At 46.9% G+C, this 17413-nt stretch overlaps 1 protein-coding gene across 1 annotated transcript in view; it reads right to left on the bottom strand.

Moving 5' to 3' along the window:
- SLC35F1 (solute carrier family 35 member F1) overlaps positions 1–7282 on the bottom strand; it is a 254971-nt gene extending 247689 nt beyond the window's left edge. Inside the window, exon 1 of the mRNA XM_054195079.1 lies at positions 6906–7282. Coding sequence (XP_054051054.1) covers positions 6906–7108 — 203 coding nt within the window. The 5' untranslated portion in view covers positions 7109–7282. The remainder of the gene's footprint in view (positions 1–6905) is intronic.
- Between the last annotated feature and the right edge of the window lie 10131 nt (positions 7283–17413).

Here is a 17413-nt window from a genome sequence, read left to right on the forward strand (position 1 = left end):
TTGAGCTCATCTCACAAGCCTTTGAGCATGAGTTTTCCGGTTTGTTGGGTTTGGGGGACAATTTTTTGTAGTTTTTTAAAGGCCAGTTTCTTGAAGCCAGTTCTTTTTCCTAAGCTTTCCTGGTAATTAGCCCTAATCAGTATTCAAGTCCTGATCTGTAAGGCTATCTGCTGACTTAAAGGAAGGGAACACCTCACTAATAGCCCCAGTGTTTCCCTCTGCCTGCAGAAACAACCACGATAAGGACAGAGACTCCAGCCATCTCCAAAGAGACAGAGCCACAAAGAGCCCTTCTGATCGCTGCTGGCATCTGGCCTACCCCTCATTAGCACATTAAAGCTGCTCTGTCCATCCCATAAGAGCCACTCTGTCCATTCCTCCCGCTTTCTCTATGGAGCCATTTACAGCGCTGCTCCTTTGAAACCCCCATAGTTCAAGAGGCAGTAACCCCTTCCCAAAGCCCACAGCACAGCCAGTGTCAAAAATTCCCACTTACAGACAGGCACCCAGTGAGTACTGGCCTTCTGAGTGTCATAGGTAGACAGAAGACACCCATATATTTTGCCTTGCCAAGTTGCCCCTCCTCGGGAAAATCTCTTCCCAATCATATGTGGGCTGTGGGGTTTAGATTACAGCGCATTTACCGTATCAAATCACTTCATTTCAAACAATTCCTATTTCAGGATAGGACAGGCAAGGCTTGTTGTATCTCTGAAGGTGCAAATTCTCAGAAGCAAAAGCAAGGCAGGGGGGACGCAGCTTTCCAACACTGACTCCAGAGCTTGCTAGGAAACCACGCTCGGACACTTTGAAACCACGTTTGGACAGACTTCCAGTACCTGCTACAGCAGCAATGTGGAAGCTTTATCTACTTTAGCTCATCTTCACTCCTAAATCAAAGCATTTTAAGTGTGCATTCACTGAAATAAGTTGTTTGGAGGGGAAATGGAAGAGCATCTTTTTCTCCCGTTTTACAGGTATTTCCCTTATGCACCCAAATTATCGGGAACGTAGCAAATTCCCAGAGGTCACTTGCTTTCAAAATGGCAATCGCAAGTAAACTAACGGGAAAAGGAAAGAGTGGACAATTTTTCATCAGTTGATTTCTGTATCCTCTGCAGGAATGCTTTCCTACGGGAAGATATGACCTTCCCACTCCCCCCACCAAAAAGAATAATACTAATATGTACAAGAAAGCCAACCTAGTTGCTTTATCTATGCTCTGAACTTATTTTCTTTGACTTACTTCAGAATGGTATAAATATTTTTACCTAAAAGGAGAGCTGCAGCTATATGAATTGGGCTCAGGCTCATTCTTGTACAGTCACTGTTATTCTGAGTGGACTTTGAGAAGCTATTTGTACTTTTAAAGAATAAAAATCCCAAAGGAAGCCAATCCTTTGGTTTTGAAGAAGAAAGTGAAGCAACTGAAGGTTATGAATACTCACTCTTTTTTTGGATTCCAAAAATGATGTGTTTGATCCTTGACTTGCTTTTCATTAAGGAAAAATGCCATAAATTATTTGGTTTGTTTGCCTCTCTGATCAGTCAACTGAAAGATGTTATTGCTTTGGGGCAATGAAATACGTTGCCTCAATTTCATTATTATTCAGTTTCGGGTTCTTTTTAGTACATAAACTCCCTCTGTCTGATTTACTATGCGAATATGTGTTATTAGAGAAAAAAATCATTGGATTATAGCTTTTGATACTTGCAGTGTCATTTAAACAGCTCTCATCTCTGAAGTTAGTAGCCTTGACATATGTTTCAAGTTCAAACTTAGTCAGGTAGTGGGCCAAATTCTTCCTCAAGTCCATTATCAGGGATGAAGTGCGCCTGTAACATACTAAAAAGGCAAAAGCTTTACTCAGACTGTTCCTGAACAGCCTGGCTTTCTGACAAGAAGAATCCAAATTGCTTTTCTACGTATAATTTTGTTCAGTAAATCACTGCCTAGCTTAATGAATTATTAGCAAAATTATTTTTTCTTCCTTTTCCTAAGAAAGGTAGTAGTAATTAGACCATACGCTGGCTTTACGTACAAGGCTAAAATTTATCTGGGGAAGTAAGTAAGAGGGCAAAGAAGTAGAGAGGGACTCATGCTGCACCAGAGAAAGCTTTCGCAATTCACTAGTGCAGAGAACATAACTACAAAGCTATTTAAAAGATGGCATGAGAATGAGTGCCTGAAATTACTCTCGCTCCATTTTCTGGTATCAAGTTGAGTATGTCTCTAATATTCTGATATGATTTTTAGGAAACTTTGGAAAAAATACAAAGTGCCATTTAGCAACAGAGAGCAAGAAAAACCACAGGAAGACATCCTTCAAAAAGCAAGATAAGGCAAGGCTAGATTTTATAGCTAGTATTCCTTACAGAAGTACTAAAAGACAGAAGTGGATAAAGTCAGAAAAATGTATGTGCTGTCCAGCTTTCTAAAAAAGTCCTCCTCAAGGAAAGCAATATGATAGCAGGGCCTTAGACGTTACTTTGGAGACCTGAGTTCATTTATGGGGCTATGGTATTTTTTGTTTCCCGGAACAATCTCATTTACTTAGGTAAAATAACTTTGTCAGAGTATCTAAAGATATTAACTCATTTTCCTTGCAGAAACTTAATTTTCCCTCCTCGTCCTGGTGCCCAGGACTACAGAGATAACGTCCACGGATAAGCAAGTACCTTGTTTGCTGGCTCTCGTTTAGATCAATAATTTGGAAGAACCCCCCAAAGAGATCACTTGGCAACCTGCTCCCCCTGTGTTTCATCAATGTTTATTCTCTGCCCAGTTCCTTTAAGGAGGTGATAACCAACCTTCTCAACATGAGATTGACCTGTAAGTTAGTTCAAAAGGCCACATGCAACATTTTGCAGGTGATTCTCTGCTCTTGACCATCCAGGTCACGCAGGGAGTGCAAGGAAGGGAGACAAGCCACCGCTCTGTGCTGGGATACAACCAGACAGAGCGAGTTCAGACCCGCCAACAGGTATCTCAGAAATACACAGATGCCGGGGTGGTGTCCTGGAGAACCGCAGAGCTCCAAACCACATGATTTTTCTCTTTTTTTCTTGCTTCCCACTATAGGTGGAAGGCAATAGGGAGCAGGTGAGTCACTGCTAATTAAGTGGTCCTCTACAAGCAGACAGAGTTGGTGGAGTCCAATTTTGGCTTCGCAGAGGCTGTGGGGAAGCAAGCAAGCAATCAAGCCGCCAACGTTATCCTTTCTCTCCCCTGCAACACAGCAGGGCAGGGTCAGCCAGGGACACCTGCTGAGCAAATGTCACAACGAAGGTACCAGGCAGGGCCCTACAGATGGGATTCATGGACCACGGGTGTGAGTCACAGGTCCGGGAACATATTTGCAGATGTAATCACCATAACATTTCCCCTTAATGCAACGGCAATTCAAAGCCATCCTCTCCGGACTTCAAGGATAACAGGAAGCTCGTTCCTGTTGCAGCAGGTCCTGTTCAGCATCACTGGCAGGTCAGAATTTATATCCAAACTATTCCAGTAAATCCCAGAATTTCATTGAGCATCTCCAGTCCTCCATGATTCTGACCCTTCATTTTTGTGTTTTACTTCGGTTTTCTGTTATGGCCAACTTTTTCACAGAGTGCAGTGTTTGCTGTGATCACTGAAATAGATTTTTACAGTCAACCAGCTCTGCTTTCAGTATGTTCTCTCCCAAACACCCTGGGGGGGTTGTTCCGATGTTTCTCTATTACCTCGATGTTTCTCTATTACCTCAGGATCTACTGAGTGAACAGGGAGGAGAGGTTGAAAGGTGAAGTTAAAAGAAGTTCGCATAGCTTGTAAAGCAATTTTAAGAGGAGCCCTCGAAGACAACTCAGGAATCACCAAGTGCCTGGGTGACCAAATTACTACATATAAAGTGAGAGAGAAATGACGTTCAGTTTCTGCCAGTGTCTATCCCCATTCTCCTGCTGTCTTGTTATCTCCCTGACCGTGTCAGTCTGTCCCCACCCTGGGGACAGACTTTTTAGTAGGGCTTGTAGCAATAGGACAAGGGGTAGTAGTTTTAAACTAAAAAAGGGTAGATTTAGACTAGATATAAGGAAGAATTTTTTTACAATGAGGGTGCTGAGACACTGGAACAGGTTGCCCAGAGAGGTGGTAGATGCCCCATCCCTGGAAACATTCAGGGTCAGGTTGGACGGGGCTCTGAGCAACTGATCTAGTTGAAGGTGTTCCTGCTTAATGCAGGGTGGTTGGACTTGATGACCTTTAAAAGTCCCTTCCAGCCCAAACCATTCTACAATTCTATCAGCTACAAGCAGGTTTCTGGCAACCCCAGCTGTTGTCAACTCTTTTATTTTGTTTGTCTGCCTGAGAAGCCCACACTTTGTCTAGCAGAAGACAGAAGCACATGAGCTCAACTCAGAGAGGAACACTTCACAAATGGGTCTCAAGCGAGTGGGCACACAAAGTATAGACAACACAGAGAAAACGCTACCCTTTTCCAGTAGAAAAACATTAACTGAAGAAGCCAAAGCCTGGTTTGTTCTGGGCTGCTACTTCTTTAGAAATACAGCATACATATTTCTTCCTTTCCCTTACACATTCGCATGCCATTGTTTCCACAGAAGATGAAAATATAAACATTGTGTTGGCATTCACCTCACTCTGTCAGGATTCATTTCACTGTATCAACAGCAACATTGCATGAGAGCCATGATGTTACATGCGCTGAGTCCTTAGTTGCCATGTAAAGTTGAAGGAAACCTAACTGAGGCAAAATTTCCCTTGATTCAGGCTTTGGGATGGGATAAGGATTCTCTTAGACAAAGGAAAGGCTGCCTTCAAACAACACAGTGACAAGTCTTCCCCCTCTCCCTAAATCTCATAAATTTGGAAAAATTTGACTCTCATTTCATGTTTGAGGAGGAGAAAAGAACATGTTCACGAAAAAAGGGCTGGGCTTCTGGTTGTTAGGATGCTGCTCTGGGTGATGGGAGATGTCCTTTCTAGATTCAAGTTTGTGATTTAACAGAGATTTGAACCCTGATCACCAGAGCCAATTTCTATCCTTTTCTTCCTTCAAAAAAGTATCTAGATATTCTCATTTCAATCACATATATGTAACAATAAATATTGATTTGACTCCTGATCTATGGCTGAGAGTCATATATATACATAAGCATAATTGCTTGAACTGTATGAATTAATCTAATACCTCCTAGCCATGGAGATTGCGGTCTATTTGGTGGTTCCCCAGAGGTCACTCCCTTGAACAGGAGTACCTATTGCTTCTGTATCTGATTCCCTCACCACACCTTCATACATCTCCTGCTGCCCCTGAGAAAACTTCTTTTCTCTAGTGTTCTATTTCAGGACTGACACACACCTCAGGATGACCAAGCAGAAGGAGAGCAGGATTTTGCAAGGCACATGACACCTAAGATGACACAGACCATTGGGTTGAGGAATTCAGTAAATTTTACTACAGTGAGAGTTGCAAACGTGCACGTACAAGAAAATGTGTAACTGAGTTTGAGCTGAAGCAGCTCTTACTTGTTTCAACTTCTTTTCAATCTTTCTCATGCTTGAATAACAAAGGATAAATATTTCCTCCCTTACTGATGCTTTCCGAGGATCCTCCTAGAATGGTAACACTTAATTAACTGCATATAATAGCAATGATCTGCGAGCCATCAAATTCCTTCAGGTATTTGTAACAATGTTAATTTCCTAATGTTTAAAAGCTTGAAAGAGACAATGAGCATCATCTTCTAAACTAGTATATCCAGATAGAAGAGCTGGTTTTCTTAGTCGCTCATCCATATTACCCGTACCCAAAACTAAAGCTGGGACAAAGAGGCGACACTGGTACCCACCATCCCGTTGCTGCTCCTAACGCTGCAACTGCTGTTCAGCACTTAAAAGTCATTAGGGAAAAGTGATGGCTTCGGCTGGCTGAAAAGCACTCTCCTTCTGGAGAAGTGCAACCAGTCAAGCTCTAGAGAGATGCTGTTTTGCAGTAAAAAAACTCATCTCTAATCAAATGCGGCGCAGAAGAAACAACTGCCAAAGAGGAGAGGGTAAAGGATTTAAGTAAGACGGTTCCAGTGTTTTCTTGTGCGTTCGGTGAAATTTATTCCGAGTACCCTGCAGTTTTCTTGTCTTGGCACTGACAATTCTCAGCCACACGCACAGGCGAACCGACCAGCTCGGCTCTCGGCAGCATCCCGCTCCCGAAGCCGGGGGATGCTTCGCCCTGACCACGCGAGCTGGTGGGAAATCGTGCAAAAAAAAACCCTCACCCGGGGCCAACCGGCACCCCGGAGCACCCATCGGACCCCGCCGGGACGGGGGGGGACCGACCCATCCCTTCTTTCCCCGCCGCCACTCCCACCCGGCGCCCGCGCTCCAACTTCCCCGGCGGCGGCTCCGCCACCGGACGCGGGGACGCCGGCTCCCTCCTCCCCGCCGTCCCCCCGTGAAAAAGCAAGCGGGGACCCGGCTGTGTGTGTGTGTGTGTGTGTGTGGCGTGGGGGGGGGGGTAGGGGTGTGCCCGCGGGCAGGGCAGGTGCGACCGGCACCGTCGCCGGCGAGGTGGGAGCGGGCCGGGGGCCGCGCCTCACGCCGCCGCCTCGGAGCCAACAATGGGCCGGGGGAGGCTCCGCGCCGCCGCCCCCTGCCCGCGGCTGCCGTGCGGAAAGGGGCTGCCAGCCCAGCCCAGCCGAGCAGAGCCGAGCCCAGCACAGCTGAGCCCAGCCGGAGCCTTCGCCCCCCGCCCCGCTCCACCCCGCCGAGGGGGCCGGGCCGGGGCTCCCCCGACGGCCGCCCCCGGGACCTGCGCGCCCCAGGGCGAGCGGCGGCGGGGCGGGGAGCTGCGCTGTGCCGCGCCGCGCCGCCGGAGCCCCGGTGCATCCCCCGGCCTCACCTGTTCAGCACTTTCCTGATCCTCTGGCGCACGCTGGAGGAGGGCGCGGAGATGCCGCTCCTGCCGCCGCCGCTGCCGCCCTCCGCCGGCAGGTTCTCGATGGTGGCCACGACATGGCTGGGCTGCGGCGGGTGGTGCGGCGGCGGCGGCGGCTGCGGCGGCGGGGGGTGGCGGTGGTGGCGGTGGCGCTCGGGGGAGAGCATCGCGGCGGGGCTGCGCCTCAGCGGCGAGCGGGGCGCATCCCGGCGGGGCGGGCGGCGGGCGCTGCTGCCGCCGGCGCTGGCTCCCTCGGCTTCCGGGCAGCGCCAGACCCTCGCCCGCTCCTCCCTCACTGGGCTGCCATGCAGGGAGGGGCGGGCTGCCGCCGCCGCCAGCGAGTGCCGCTCACGGTCGACGAAGTGCCAGCAGTTTGGCGACCCTCCTCCTCCTCCTCCCTCCTCCTCCTCCTCCTCCCCCCCACACTCCCCGCGCCCAGCCGGTGCCTCCCCCCGGCGCTGCGCCGCCGCGATTTCCCCTTTGTTTCCCCGCGCACTCCCCCGGTTGCCGTCGCGGCTCGGCCCGGCCCGGCCCGTCACGGCGGCGGCGGCGGCGGAGCCCCCTCGGAGCCGCGTGTGGCGGCGGCCGCCCCTGCGCGCCGCGGTGCCGCCGGGAGAGGGCGGCGGCGGCCGCCAGGGGGCGCCGGTGGCGGCGGCAGCGCCCCCGTTTCCCCCCCACACCGGGGCCGGGCGGGATCTACGGGGCGACCCGGGGGAGCGGGGGATGGAGTGGGGGACACACAGGGGGCAGGGGGGATGTGTCCCTCCCGCTCCCTCCCGTGGGCCGGTGGCGCCGTCCCGCCCCCAGCCCGTTTGTCCCCTCGGCAAGGGGGGAAGAGGGGCAGCTCGGCATGCTCACCCCCAAGCCTCACCCCATTAAATGCTCCTCACTTTTGGGGTGTTTCGTTGCCTTTTTGGGGGTGTTTGGGGTGTGTTTTGTGGTTTTTTTTTTACTAGTCAATTTACTGTTGTCCACAGGTAGGCAACACGGCATCTCCTCCTAGGACAAGACACGCATTTGTCCTCGGAAACACGGCCGGGCCTGTCTCCTCTTCAGCGCATTGGGAAAAGCGTCGATAAAAAAATGCTGCTGAACAACACCCGTGGTCTTGTGCTGGCGGAGAGGCGGCCAGGGACGGCGGGAGGCATGGCGCTCACCGTGAAGTTCAGAGCTCCGTGCATTTTTCATGGGGACGGTGCGCTTCGAGTTCATGCCCGGGCGAGGCTCGTTCCAGGCCATTGTGTCGGTCTCCCTCACAGGCAGGGAGGCTCGCTGGAAAGAAATGCAAACGAGCGCGGTTTTCATATTTCTTACTCTAAAGAGGGAGATACTTCATTTTAAAAATTGAGTTAGGCTCAGAGGAGGTAGAACGTATACATACCTTTTAAATCGATCCTGTCGCTTTGAAACGTATTGCCTGATAATTTTGCAAAGCCCTGTAAGTGAAATAAATTTGAAATTTCGCTTTTTCCATTCTACTGTTCCCCCCCTACTTATTTTTGTCAAAGATTTTTTTCCTTATATTCCTGTTTGTGCGAACCTTACACAAAGGCGTAAAGGTGAGAGGAACACTTGTAAAAAGCAGGGAAATGTGGTTATAAAGCTGTGGAGTGTCCTCCGGGGAAATCAGATAGATGTAATACTCTGAATTACTTTTGCTTTTTTTTTTTTTATCAATAGATTTCAGGTTGGTAATGTCTGTTCATAGGAACGATTCCTTTTGCCAACATTAATTTTTAATATGTCGGTTTACTCTGAGTACCTCAGCAGCCTCAGTCTAACAGGTCTTCAGATGAGATCCAGTGGAGCATGTTGCTCTACCAGAGGAATGCTTTTGAAGATAGGGCTCGCTCGCTCGAAATCCTCTAAAGTTCATTCTCTGTTCTGGGCAGAAAGCCAGCTGTTTTTAGCACGAGCCGAACCTCAGTTGAATCGGATTATGCTACTAAGAGAGTCTCCTCTCTCCCGTTCCCCCCATGGCAACCACATGTTTCCATAAGTGGAGAGAAGATGAGGTTCATTCTCCCTGGCAGCTCTTGGAAGTGGAAGGGACAGAGCCTCCAAAGCCAGGCTGGTGCGACGTTGGTGCCCTCCGTGCCGGTCCAGCCGTAGGGACCGCACCCCCAACTCACACCCTCATCTCTCTCCCATGGACCTCTAGCACCTATTTGTTAATGTTTCCATGCTTTTCGTTTCGTTAAACGCGCTGTTTTTCCAAACTGTGTCTGAAGGGCAGCTGCAAATATTGTGGAAATACTCTCTGTGCTGGTATGAGAGGGTTTTGATAAGGGATGTGTTTGTCTCTGGGTGCTCAGTGGCCGTTTCAGACTAATCTGACAGCTGAGTGGATCAGAACAACAGTGTTTGTGTAACTTTATTCCTACTGATTAAACCAAATGAATTTGGGTTCTGCCGGTAACCAGGGAGGGCTGTGGGAAGCTCCTGTCCTCAGGACAGCCCCCTTGTTTGGCAGCCCCCTTTTTACCAATGCGGAGGGAAACCGTAGGTCCGTGCAGACAGCCTGGCTGCCATCATGACAAACAGATTTCTTGCACGCATAAGGTCCGTCATAAATATGATGACAAACTTTTGCTGTGTCCAATAAAATTGTTTCCAATTACTTTTCAGTTTGTCTCACTATCATACCGCATGTGTAGCGTTACGCCATCACAGGGCTTCATGCATTTAAAGTTGCAGCGTAGCCATGCTGGGTTTTTTTCCATGATGAGACAAAATTACCAGGAGGAGAAATTCTACTGGATGTATCCTGTTTAGTAATATCAGCAGATTGACTGCACCATACAATCAGTAGTGAGTGATTGAGAACAGCATTTTTTAACATTTTAATAATCGCTCACGATGCTGTTCGTGTGGCTCAGTATCCCTCGCAGCCTGAGCGCTCTTGGCCCTGTTTCAAGCACAGTGCTAAGCATGTTCACTCCCTCGTAGCTGTTTCTCAGGGTGTTGACATTCAACTATGGCACGTCTGGCATCTTCATTAATGTAACACCCAACTGGATCAGTTCTACCAAAAGATAAGGGTAGAATGTGTAGAATTGTGAAAATGTGTTTTTTGTTAAGTATTTCATCCCACTGATTAACAGATGAACACACTAGATGTTAGTCCAATGACTCCTCTTTGTGGTTTACGCTGAAGAAGCTGCTTTGCCTTCTAGCATGAAGTCCATTTTTAAGTCTGGGTTTTCCAAAATTGTCACAGCAGTTTAAAGCCAGGTTCTCAAAGGCGCTGAGCTGACTTAGCCTTTTTGGACACCAATGTGCTCAATAAATAAAACAAAAACACCTCTCCATGGTCACCTGAGTTCACAGGGGACTGAGTCCTTTTTATTTTTGAGTTTCTTTCAATAAACATGCACAAAGCTGTTGCAACAGCAGCCATGCCAACTTGCTAACGCACCGCCCAGGGGCCTGGCTCAAGCCTAAATCCTAATGCCTGAAGCCCAATCCTTAAGCTAAGTGGGGAAGTCCTCTCCTGGGGCTCTGACCTCGTACCTGCGCTCTGACCCCACTCAAGACGTTGCAGGACTTGCAGCAGGACCAGAGGCTAACCAGTAACTAGAGGGACAACACGGCAGCAGTAAAACTTCTAAGCAGGGGTGAAGCGTCAACAAACGAGAAATTTTTATAAAGACGTGCACATCCATCTCCAAGTAGGTTGAACGCTGGATGTGGGGACTTGGGCTCTCACCTCAGCTTAGGCAAATTATAGAGTGCTAAAACCCAGTCTTTCCTATTCCAGCTGAGTCTCATGGAATTGCTGAAACTGCTCTTCTGCAGTACTGTCGGCATCCCTTGGTCCCCGGCTGCTGAACAGCTCCAGGAAAAGAAACCCACGTCCCAGTGGTTGCATCTCTGGCCTAAGATGTGGAACAGCTGTGAGGGTTGTACTCCCAAGGCTGCTCGGTTTCTCCTGGGGATTCAGTCAGGCAATCGGCCTCTTCCATCACATTTTTTCAGGGGTGGGAAAACTGAGGTACTGAGGCAGCTCTGGCCAAGACTGGACGTGGCCTGTCGCTTCTCAGGCAAACACCGGGGCTACCAAGAGGAAGAGTCATGGTCTCTTTTTCATTGGTCTGAATAACTATTCTGTATTTGCTGTTTGGTTTATATCAAAATTATACTTTGATTTATTAATATTTAAATTTTAATAGGTCATATAACATTTTATTTGTATTAAACCTTTTTAGTTGATAAAAACATTGATTAATTATTACTAATAAATGCAATATTACATTTACTTTTGTACCTGGAATGAAATAGTGCAGCTGAAGGGAATGAGAAGGCCTTTCATTTGCATGCTCAACTGCAACACCACATGGATCAACATTAGCTCAGGGCCGAGATTCATCCCACTTTTTCCTGCACGACATTCCAGAGGAGAGGTATTCATAGACGCTGGTGAGTTTGGGTTGAGCACTGTCCTGAAGCTGTAGTGCTTCTGCCTACCTTACCCAAAACTAGCCCAGGTATCTTTACATGCGGTGCTGCATAGGGCAGTGGTGGTAGCCTTTGATATGGTGCTTTTGGGGGACAAAGAACAGCCACCGAGGCACAGTGTTGGTTTGCGCTAAAGCCCTTTACTCAAAATCCTTCCAAGCCTCTTATCAGGCAAATTTTTATTACTGCTCCAGCCATCTCCCAACACCCTGAGAAGGACTCAGAGAAGCGACAGGTTTCCAACACGTGAGGTTGATTATGAGAAAAAGAAACAGGGTTAAAGCACAGCGGCACAACCTTCATGTTAATGCTCAGCCACCATGCACCAGTGTCTCATTTTGGCACCATCTTTGCCATCCACCAGCTGTCACAGAGAATCAGGACCTCACAAGTCAACTTCTTGGGAGATGAGAAGTCAGCAAGTTCTGAATCCGAGCGTAGCATGTTTATTCATCCACGCTAATGGATGAACAGCTGTGGAAAGGCAACATAGCTGTGGGGAATCTCAGCACACAGCCCACGTACAGTTCCTAGACAGCAACTCTGCATCTAACAGAACAAGAGGAGGAGAGCATGGGGGCAGGCAGAGAGAGCTGCTCCTCACTCCCTTGCAGCACAAGCAGGGCGAGATGCCCCACCTGCATCACGCAAGGGATGAGAAAGGTTGTGGGTAACAATGCCTATTTTTCACATCCACCGCAACAATATTTTATATTTCTCATTAGTTGCAGGAGGGAATGTACCAACTGACTGTAATAGTTTTCTCTCTTGTAGGGGGATATTTACACACGCACACAGAGACAGGGAGAATTGCATTGCAATACCATTGGAGCCCGAGACCAAGCAGCTGAGTCCATATGAAAAAGATAGATTATGCAATACAGAAAAGGTAAAATTAAATCGAATTTATTTGTTTCCATCACCTTGGGTGAGCAGCAAAGGCACAATAAAAAGTACGATAAATAATCTGCGAATGCCTTAGCTTACTATAGTACAAGGTTCACAAGCAGTTCAGAAGTGAAACATCTGGCACAGCTCAATTTCTCTGGAAGAGCATGGGGAGAGCTCCTGTCTCATGTCTGATTGCCTCTTCTTCAGGATTTCACTTGCTTCACTGCTGCAGATATCATTTCAGCAGAGTTTGTAGTACCCATGCAGTCACCGGTAGCTTTTAGATAGTTGCAGGCATTTATCTACTTGTCCTTTTCCTAATTTCCATAAAAATAAATGAATCCTGCAGAGGTTAATTAAGAAGCGCATTAACTTTCCTACTTTGCTTGTAGCATAGGTCACTTGCAGACTCAAAACCTCAGATTGGAAAGAAAGCTGAAGCTCAAAAGAAAGCAACAACAGCTCATCCTCAGAAAGCTGCAGGGAGGCAGATTGTTATTTCCCTTGTTGATATTCAGTACCGAAAAAGCAAGCGGGAAGAAGTCCCTAATCTGCTAGCAAAAAAGAAATGAACTTATAATAGTCGTGTGGTGCTATTTTTGCGCAGCCCAATAGCATTTTCAATCTACTTGTTCTTCTCAATAAACCACATTACAATTACTTTTATTTGGTTTATTGCATGCTTTCTCTCCTTCCTCATTACACAATTGAATGTCAGCCTACAGCATGCACTGATTTAAGTGTCTCTACTTGTCCAGAAATAACAAGTTTTTTAAATAATCCTGGTTGTCTATGAAACAACAATAACCCTTTTCAACCTGTTGCTGTTCAGCAATCAGAAAACGTGATACACAGATGTGAAAAATCAAACCAATTCCTTTTGAGATTGCGGAAACAAGTCTTGAGAAGTCCTTTTCAGGAGGAATATGACAATCGAATATTGCTTTGTTTCTTTACTTATCTGTACTTTCCACAAAAAATTTCAGTCTTGGAGACTTTGTTCACTTGTGCGTCATCCCTAGTGCTCGCACTTGGGAAACCCTTTGCTTGCCATGTGAAAGGGGCACTGCTCCTCTCGCTGATGCCTTGGAAAGGACAGGCTGCAAAGGAGGGCTCTTCTCTGCCTGTGGGATTCAAGGGAGCAAGTCGGAGGCACGCTTTGACCCACAATTTGGGAAACATTTTTGGGACGGACACAGTAGACATAGCCATTCTATTTGTCTAGGAGCATCTGTTTCCATGCCTTAAGAATGAACCTTGCCCATGTCCCTCCTGCATGCAGAGTTATCCACGTGTCTGGGCCCCTTATTGTGAATGAGGAGTGCTACCCTAAGGATAACTAGAGACTGACTCCCTAAAATGGGAAGGGAGGCACACTTCACAGCAGAGGTGGTTTATTACTCCATTTGCAAGCCAGATAATCAACAATCTGACAAGGAGAGGATGGGGTTTACAAGAGTGAAGTTGCCCTTGGACTAAGAGGAGCCATTTCACTGCTTCAGTTTCATCACACAATTTCCATGCACAGATAACTCAGTGAAATGTAGAGGCTGTTGATGTAGAAGAGGTCGTATAAGGTGATCTTGAGGTCCTCCTGGCCACGCACTCTCTGAGTAAGCAGTGTTCAGGCAAACACTCGAGGTGAGAGGACAGAGACATACTGCCAGACTCCAGGGCAAAGTGACATGGCAGTTTTGCTGGGCAAGAATTAGATCTGGAAAAAGGATTTCAACATCTAAAGAAATTCACCTTGGGAGAAGAATGAGAGTGCGTTTTGTCAGGGAGAAAAGCCATTAGCTGGACTGTGAAGGAATTAAACGGTCTTCCCAAACATAAAATGTGCTAACCTCTAGAGAAAAGCAGCCATACACGTTGTATGCCTTAGTGTTATTATAATACATTTCATTGACAAACTTTTGTCCTAGTTAATAACATTTCACTTTCAGAGGCCTCTGAGTTTCTAATTACTGCTGTCATAGCTCCCAGGAGAAACAAAATGGCAGGCCTGAAACCTAAATCAAACCTGCTGGAGATGCGAGCAAGACCCCAGGGACTGCAAGTCCAGCCCCGACCGAGGGCAAGAGCGGCGTGGTCCTACCTCCTCCACAGGGCCGTGGGGAGAGGTCTCCGGCCACCGACAAGCTGCAGGAGGCCAGAGCAGAAGGGTTGTGCTTTCAAGCAGTAGCCGTCATGGTGTGATGGTGCTGGACAGTGTAGCTTTTCCCTCCATTTCGTCTGCGCGGTCTGGCCGATTGAAATGCTGTGACCGCATCAGCATCTCCTCTGGCACTGTCCGCCCTTCCTGTTCAATTCAAGCTTCTCCTGTCTTCACTCTCCGGCCCCGTGTACATCTAGTCCCACCTACCTTGGCTCCTGCACAGAGCCACCTTCTCAGAGCTGATCTATACATCTGTGACAACACCACAGCGTTTTAACTAATTCTATAGGAGGAGGAAGACAACTGACCTTTGCACTGCCTTTCTTTCTACTGTTTTTGGTACAGCATTTGGATCAGCTATATTGAAGGCCGAGTAGGCTGCTGGAAGTGAAAATGGTTTCCTATCATTTCTAACTTCCTGAGGCCACCTGGGATTGTCAGGGTCTTGGTTACACCTTGAGGCTGCCCTAGAGTCTGGGATATACAGGAACAAACACTCTCTTTTTCTAGTATGATAATGCTGTAAAGACGCCAAATCACAGCATCTTTAGGGTACAGGCTACAACAAGAACCACCAGGTGCTTTATTAATTCCATCAAGCAGTGGCACAGGCCGCCCAGGATGGAAAGTCTCCATCCTTGGAAGTTTTCAAGACCCAACCAGTAAAAGCCCTGAGGGACCTGGTCTCACCTCATGGCTCACCCTGCCGTGAGTAGGAACTTGGACCAGAGGCTTCCTGAGCTCCCTTCCAAGGAGAGTTATCGTACAGTACTACAAATTATGATTTTAGTTGTGCTGAGTTATGTTTCAACAGTATGTGCATGTGTAACTGTGGGGTCGGAAGACTCCAGAAGGGGAAATAGCTGGGAAGAGTAACCTTTTCACTACTTTTCGCTTCATTAGGGCAAAGTTACAGAAAAACACAGAAGGATGAGGATCTATAAAGTGACTTATTCCCACATGGCATTATACAAGAGTGGAAATAAAATGAATGTGAATAAAGCAACAACAAAGTGCTTGACTAATGCAAATTCTTAATTACTCAATTTATTGATAGAAAGAGTAGAGATTCAGCTCTCTTGCCATATTCCTTGCTGGACTGGAGAGATGAGCCCCTCTTGGGATTATTGCCTTAGTAAAGATTCAAGATGTATATGACTGAGTGGCCATTTAAGGTATCCATCAATGGAGATAACAGCTAATAAAAACAGAGAAAAATCAGAATGCTTCCTTCAGGAGCAACACTCTTTGGGGATACTTATTATTGTTTTCCAGTGATTCTTTATGCCTGGTACATTTTTGCGAAATGTCTTAATCTTTTAAAAATAAAGACTGAACTCCAGATACTAACAAGTTCTCCTTGTCAAAGTGTAAAGTGCCTTTACATGTTGTCTTTTTTCATGTGCCACTCTGTTTTGCAGGCTTCGTTGGCAAGACGCAACTGTAATTCTGCAAGTGAGTGAGAGGAGGGATTGTTGTTGAGCCAAGTCCAAAGGCTAGTGTTCTGAAGGAATTAAATATAAAGATAAAATACCTAGCTTTGGGGAGGCAAGAAAATCACACTTGCTAGCCACACTTTGCAAATAGTTTAACTTCTGGGGTGATTAATGGAAATTATCATCAGGTTCAAGGCTTTATTCAATTGTTATTTATTATTTTAGTTCTGAATTACTGAAATAGTAGCAGCAGACATGATTAATAGGATGACTCATGCTTAGGAAGGTATCACCTAATGAGGTCATTATGTCAGCATCGTTAGCAGTGTTCAAGATAAAGATGGATACATGGCAAGTGGAATTATTTCAGTGGTTAATCCTGCTTGATTCCAGAGATCAGATTTGATGATCAGAGAAGTCATGTCCCGCAGTACCCACTACAGTAAATTTTACAGTCTAAGAATCTGCTAATGGTTAATAAAGGATTCTCTGAATGAAACTGAATTTTGAAAAGAGATATGGAAACCAGGGTCTGTGGGCAAAAGCACTGGACCAAATTGAGCTTTTTTTGCTGACTAGGGTGCTATCTCCTTTTGCCTTGTTCCTTTGAACTTGTTCTCAGAGCATGTTCAACTACCTCCCAGGCTAAACAACAGATGCAGGACTTAAGAGGAAATTTTACCTGGTTCCAGACTTTTGCGACAGGTGCATAAACTGCTCTGGCACACACAGGTTTTCTTCTTATTTCTATGCGTATTTGTACCGAGCTGCAGAGCTGAAGCCCTGCCCTGCTCTGCACTTAGGATGAAGAGCGAAGGAACAGGATGAAGAATGTGCTTGTCCTGATGTACAAGCAACCAGGATTTGCTCCTTACTACACTGGGATTAATGAACATGCCTATCATATTCTGGAGAGTATTTAACTGCCATGCCAACTGAAGCAAGAGCTATCCTTAGCGATAAGAACTGGTTAGCAGACAGATATAATGCCTGTGTTGAAGTAAAAGCAAGTAAATCCCACCATAATGTGCTCCTGTACATAGTGTGAAATCCTTCTCAAGGAAGCAGGGCCTGGGTAACAGAGTTTAAATCCAGTTGAGATGCCTGGGACTGCTTTTCAGCTTTCTCTGACTCAGTAACCCAGCACAGGAGTACTGGAGACAAAGTACCAGAAGGGTGCTAGACGTGCAAAACATTTCACAGCTGGACTTGAAGACTGACTCGTACCCATTGAGAGGTATTGCCTGACAGCTAACCCAGTAAACTGTTGCCTACTGTCATATGAAAAGCCTGCCAGATACTGCAGGTCCTTTTACGTGATGAGTCCTCCTTTTCCGTGGACAAGCACAGAATCCTTTTGCAGATTCAGATTCAGCTCTCTCCACCTCAAACTATCCAAAGAGTTTATCAGAAAGAAAAATGGGCAACCAGTCTAACGTTACTGCGGGGCAAGTGTCCTTTTGAAGTCTATGAAATGCGCAAAGATGTTTCAAATTTTACATCAAATACTTTTACTAAACAGTGGAGAT

The sequence above is a fragment of the Rissa tridactyla genome, chromosome 3, assembly GCF_028500815.1.
Source record: "Rissa tridactyla isolate bRisTri1 chromosome 3, bRisTri1.patW.cur.20221130, whole genome shotgun sequence".
Classification (NCBI taxonomy): Eukaryota; Metazoa; Chordata; class Aves; order Charadriiformes; family Laridae; genus Rissa; species Rissa tridactyla.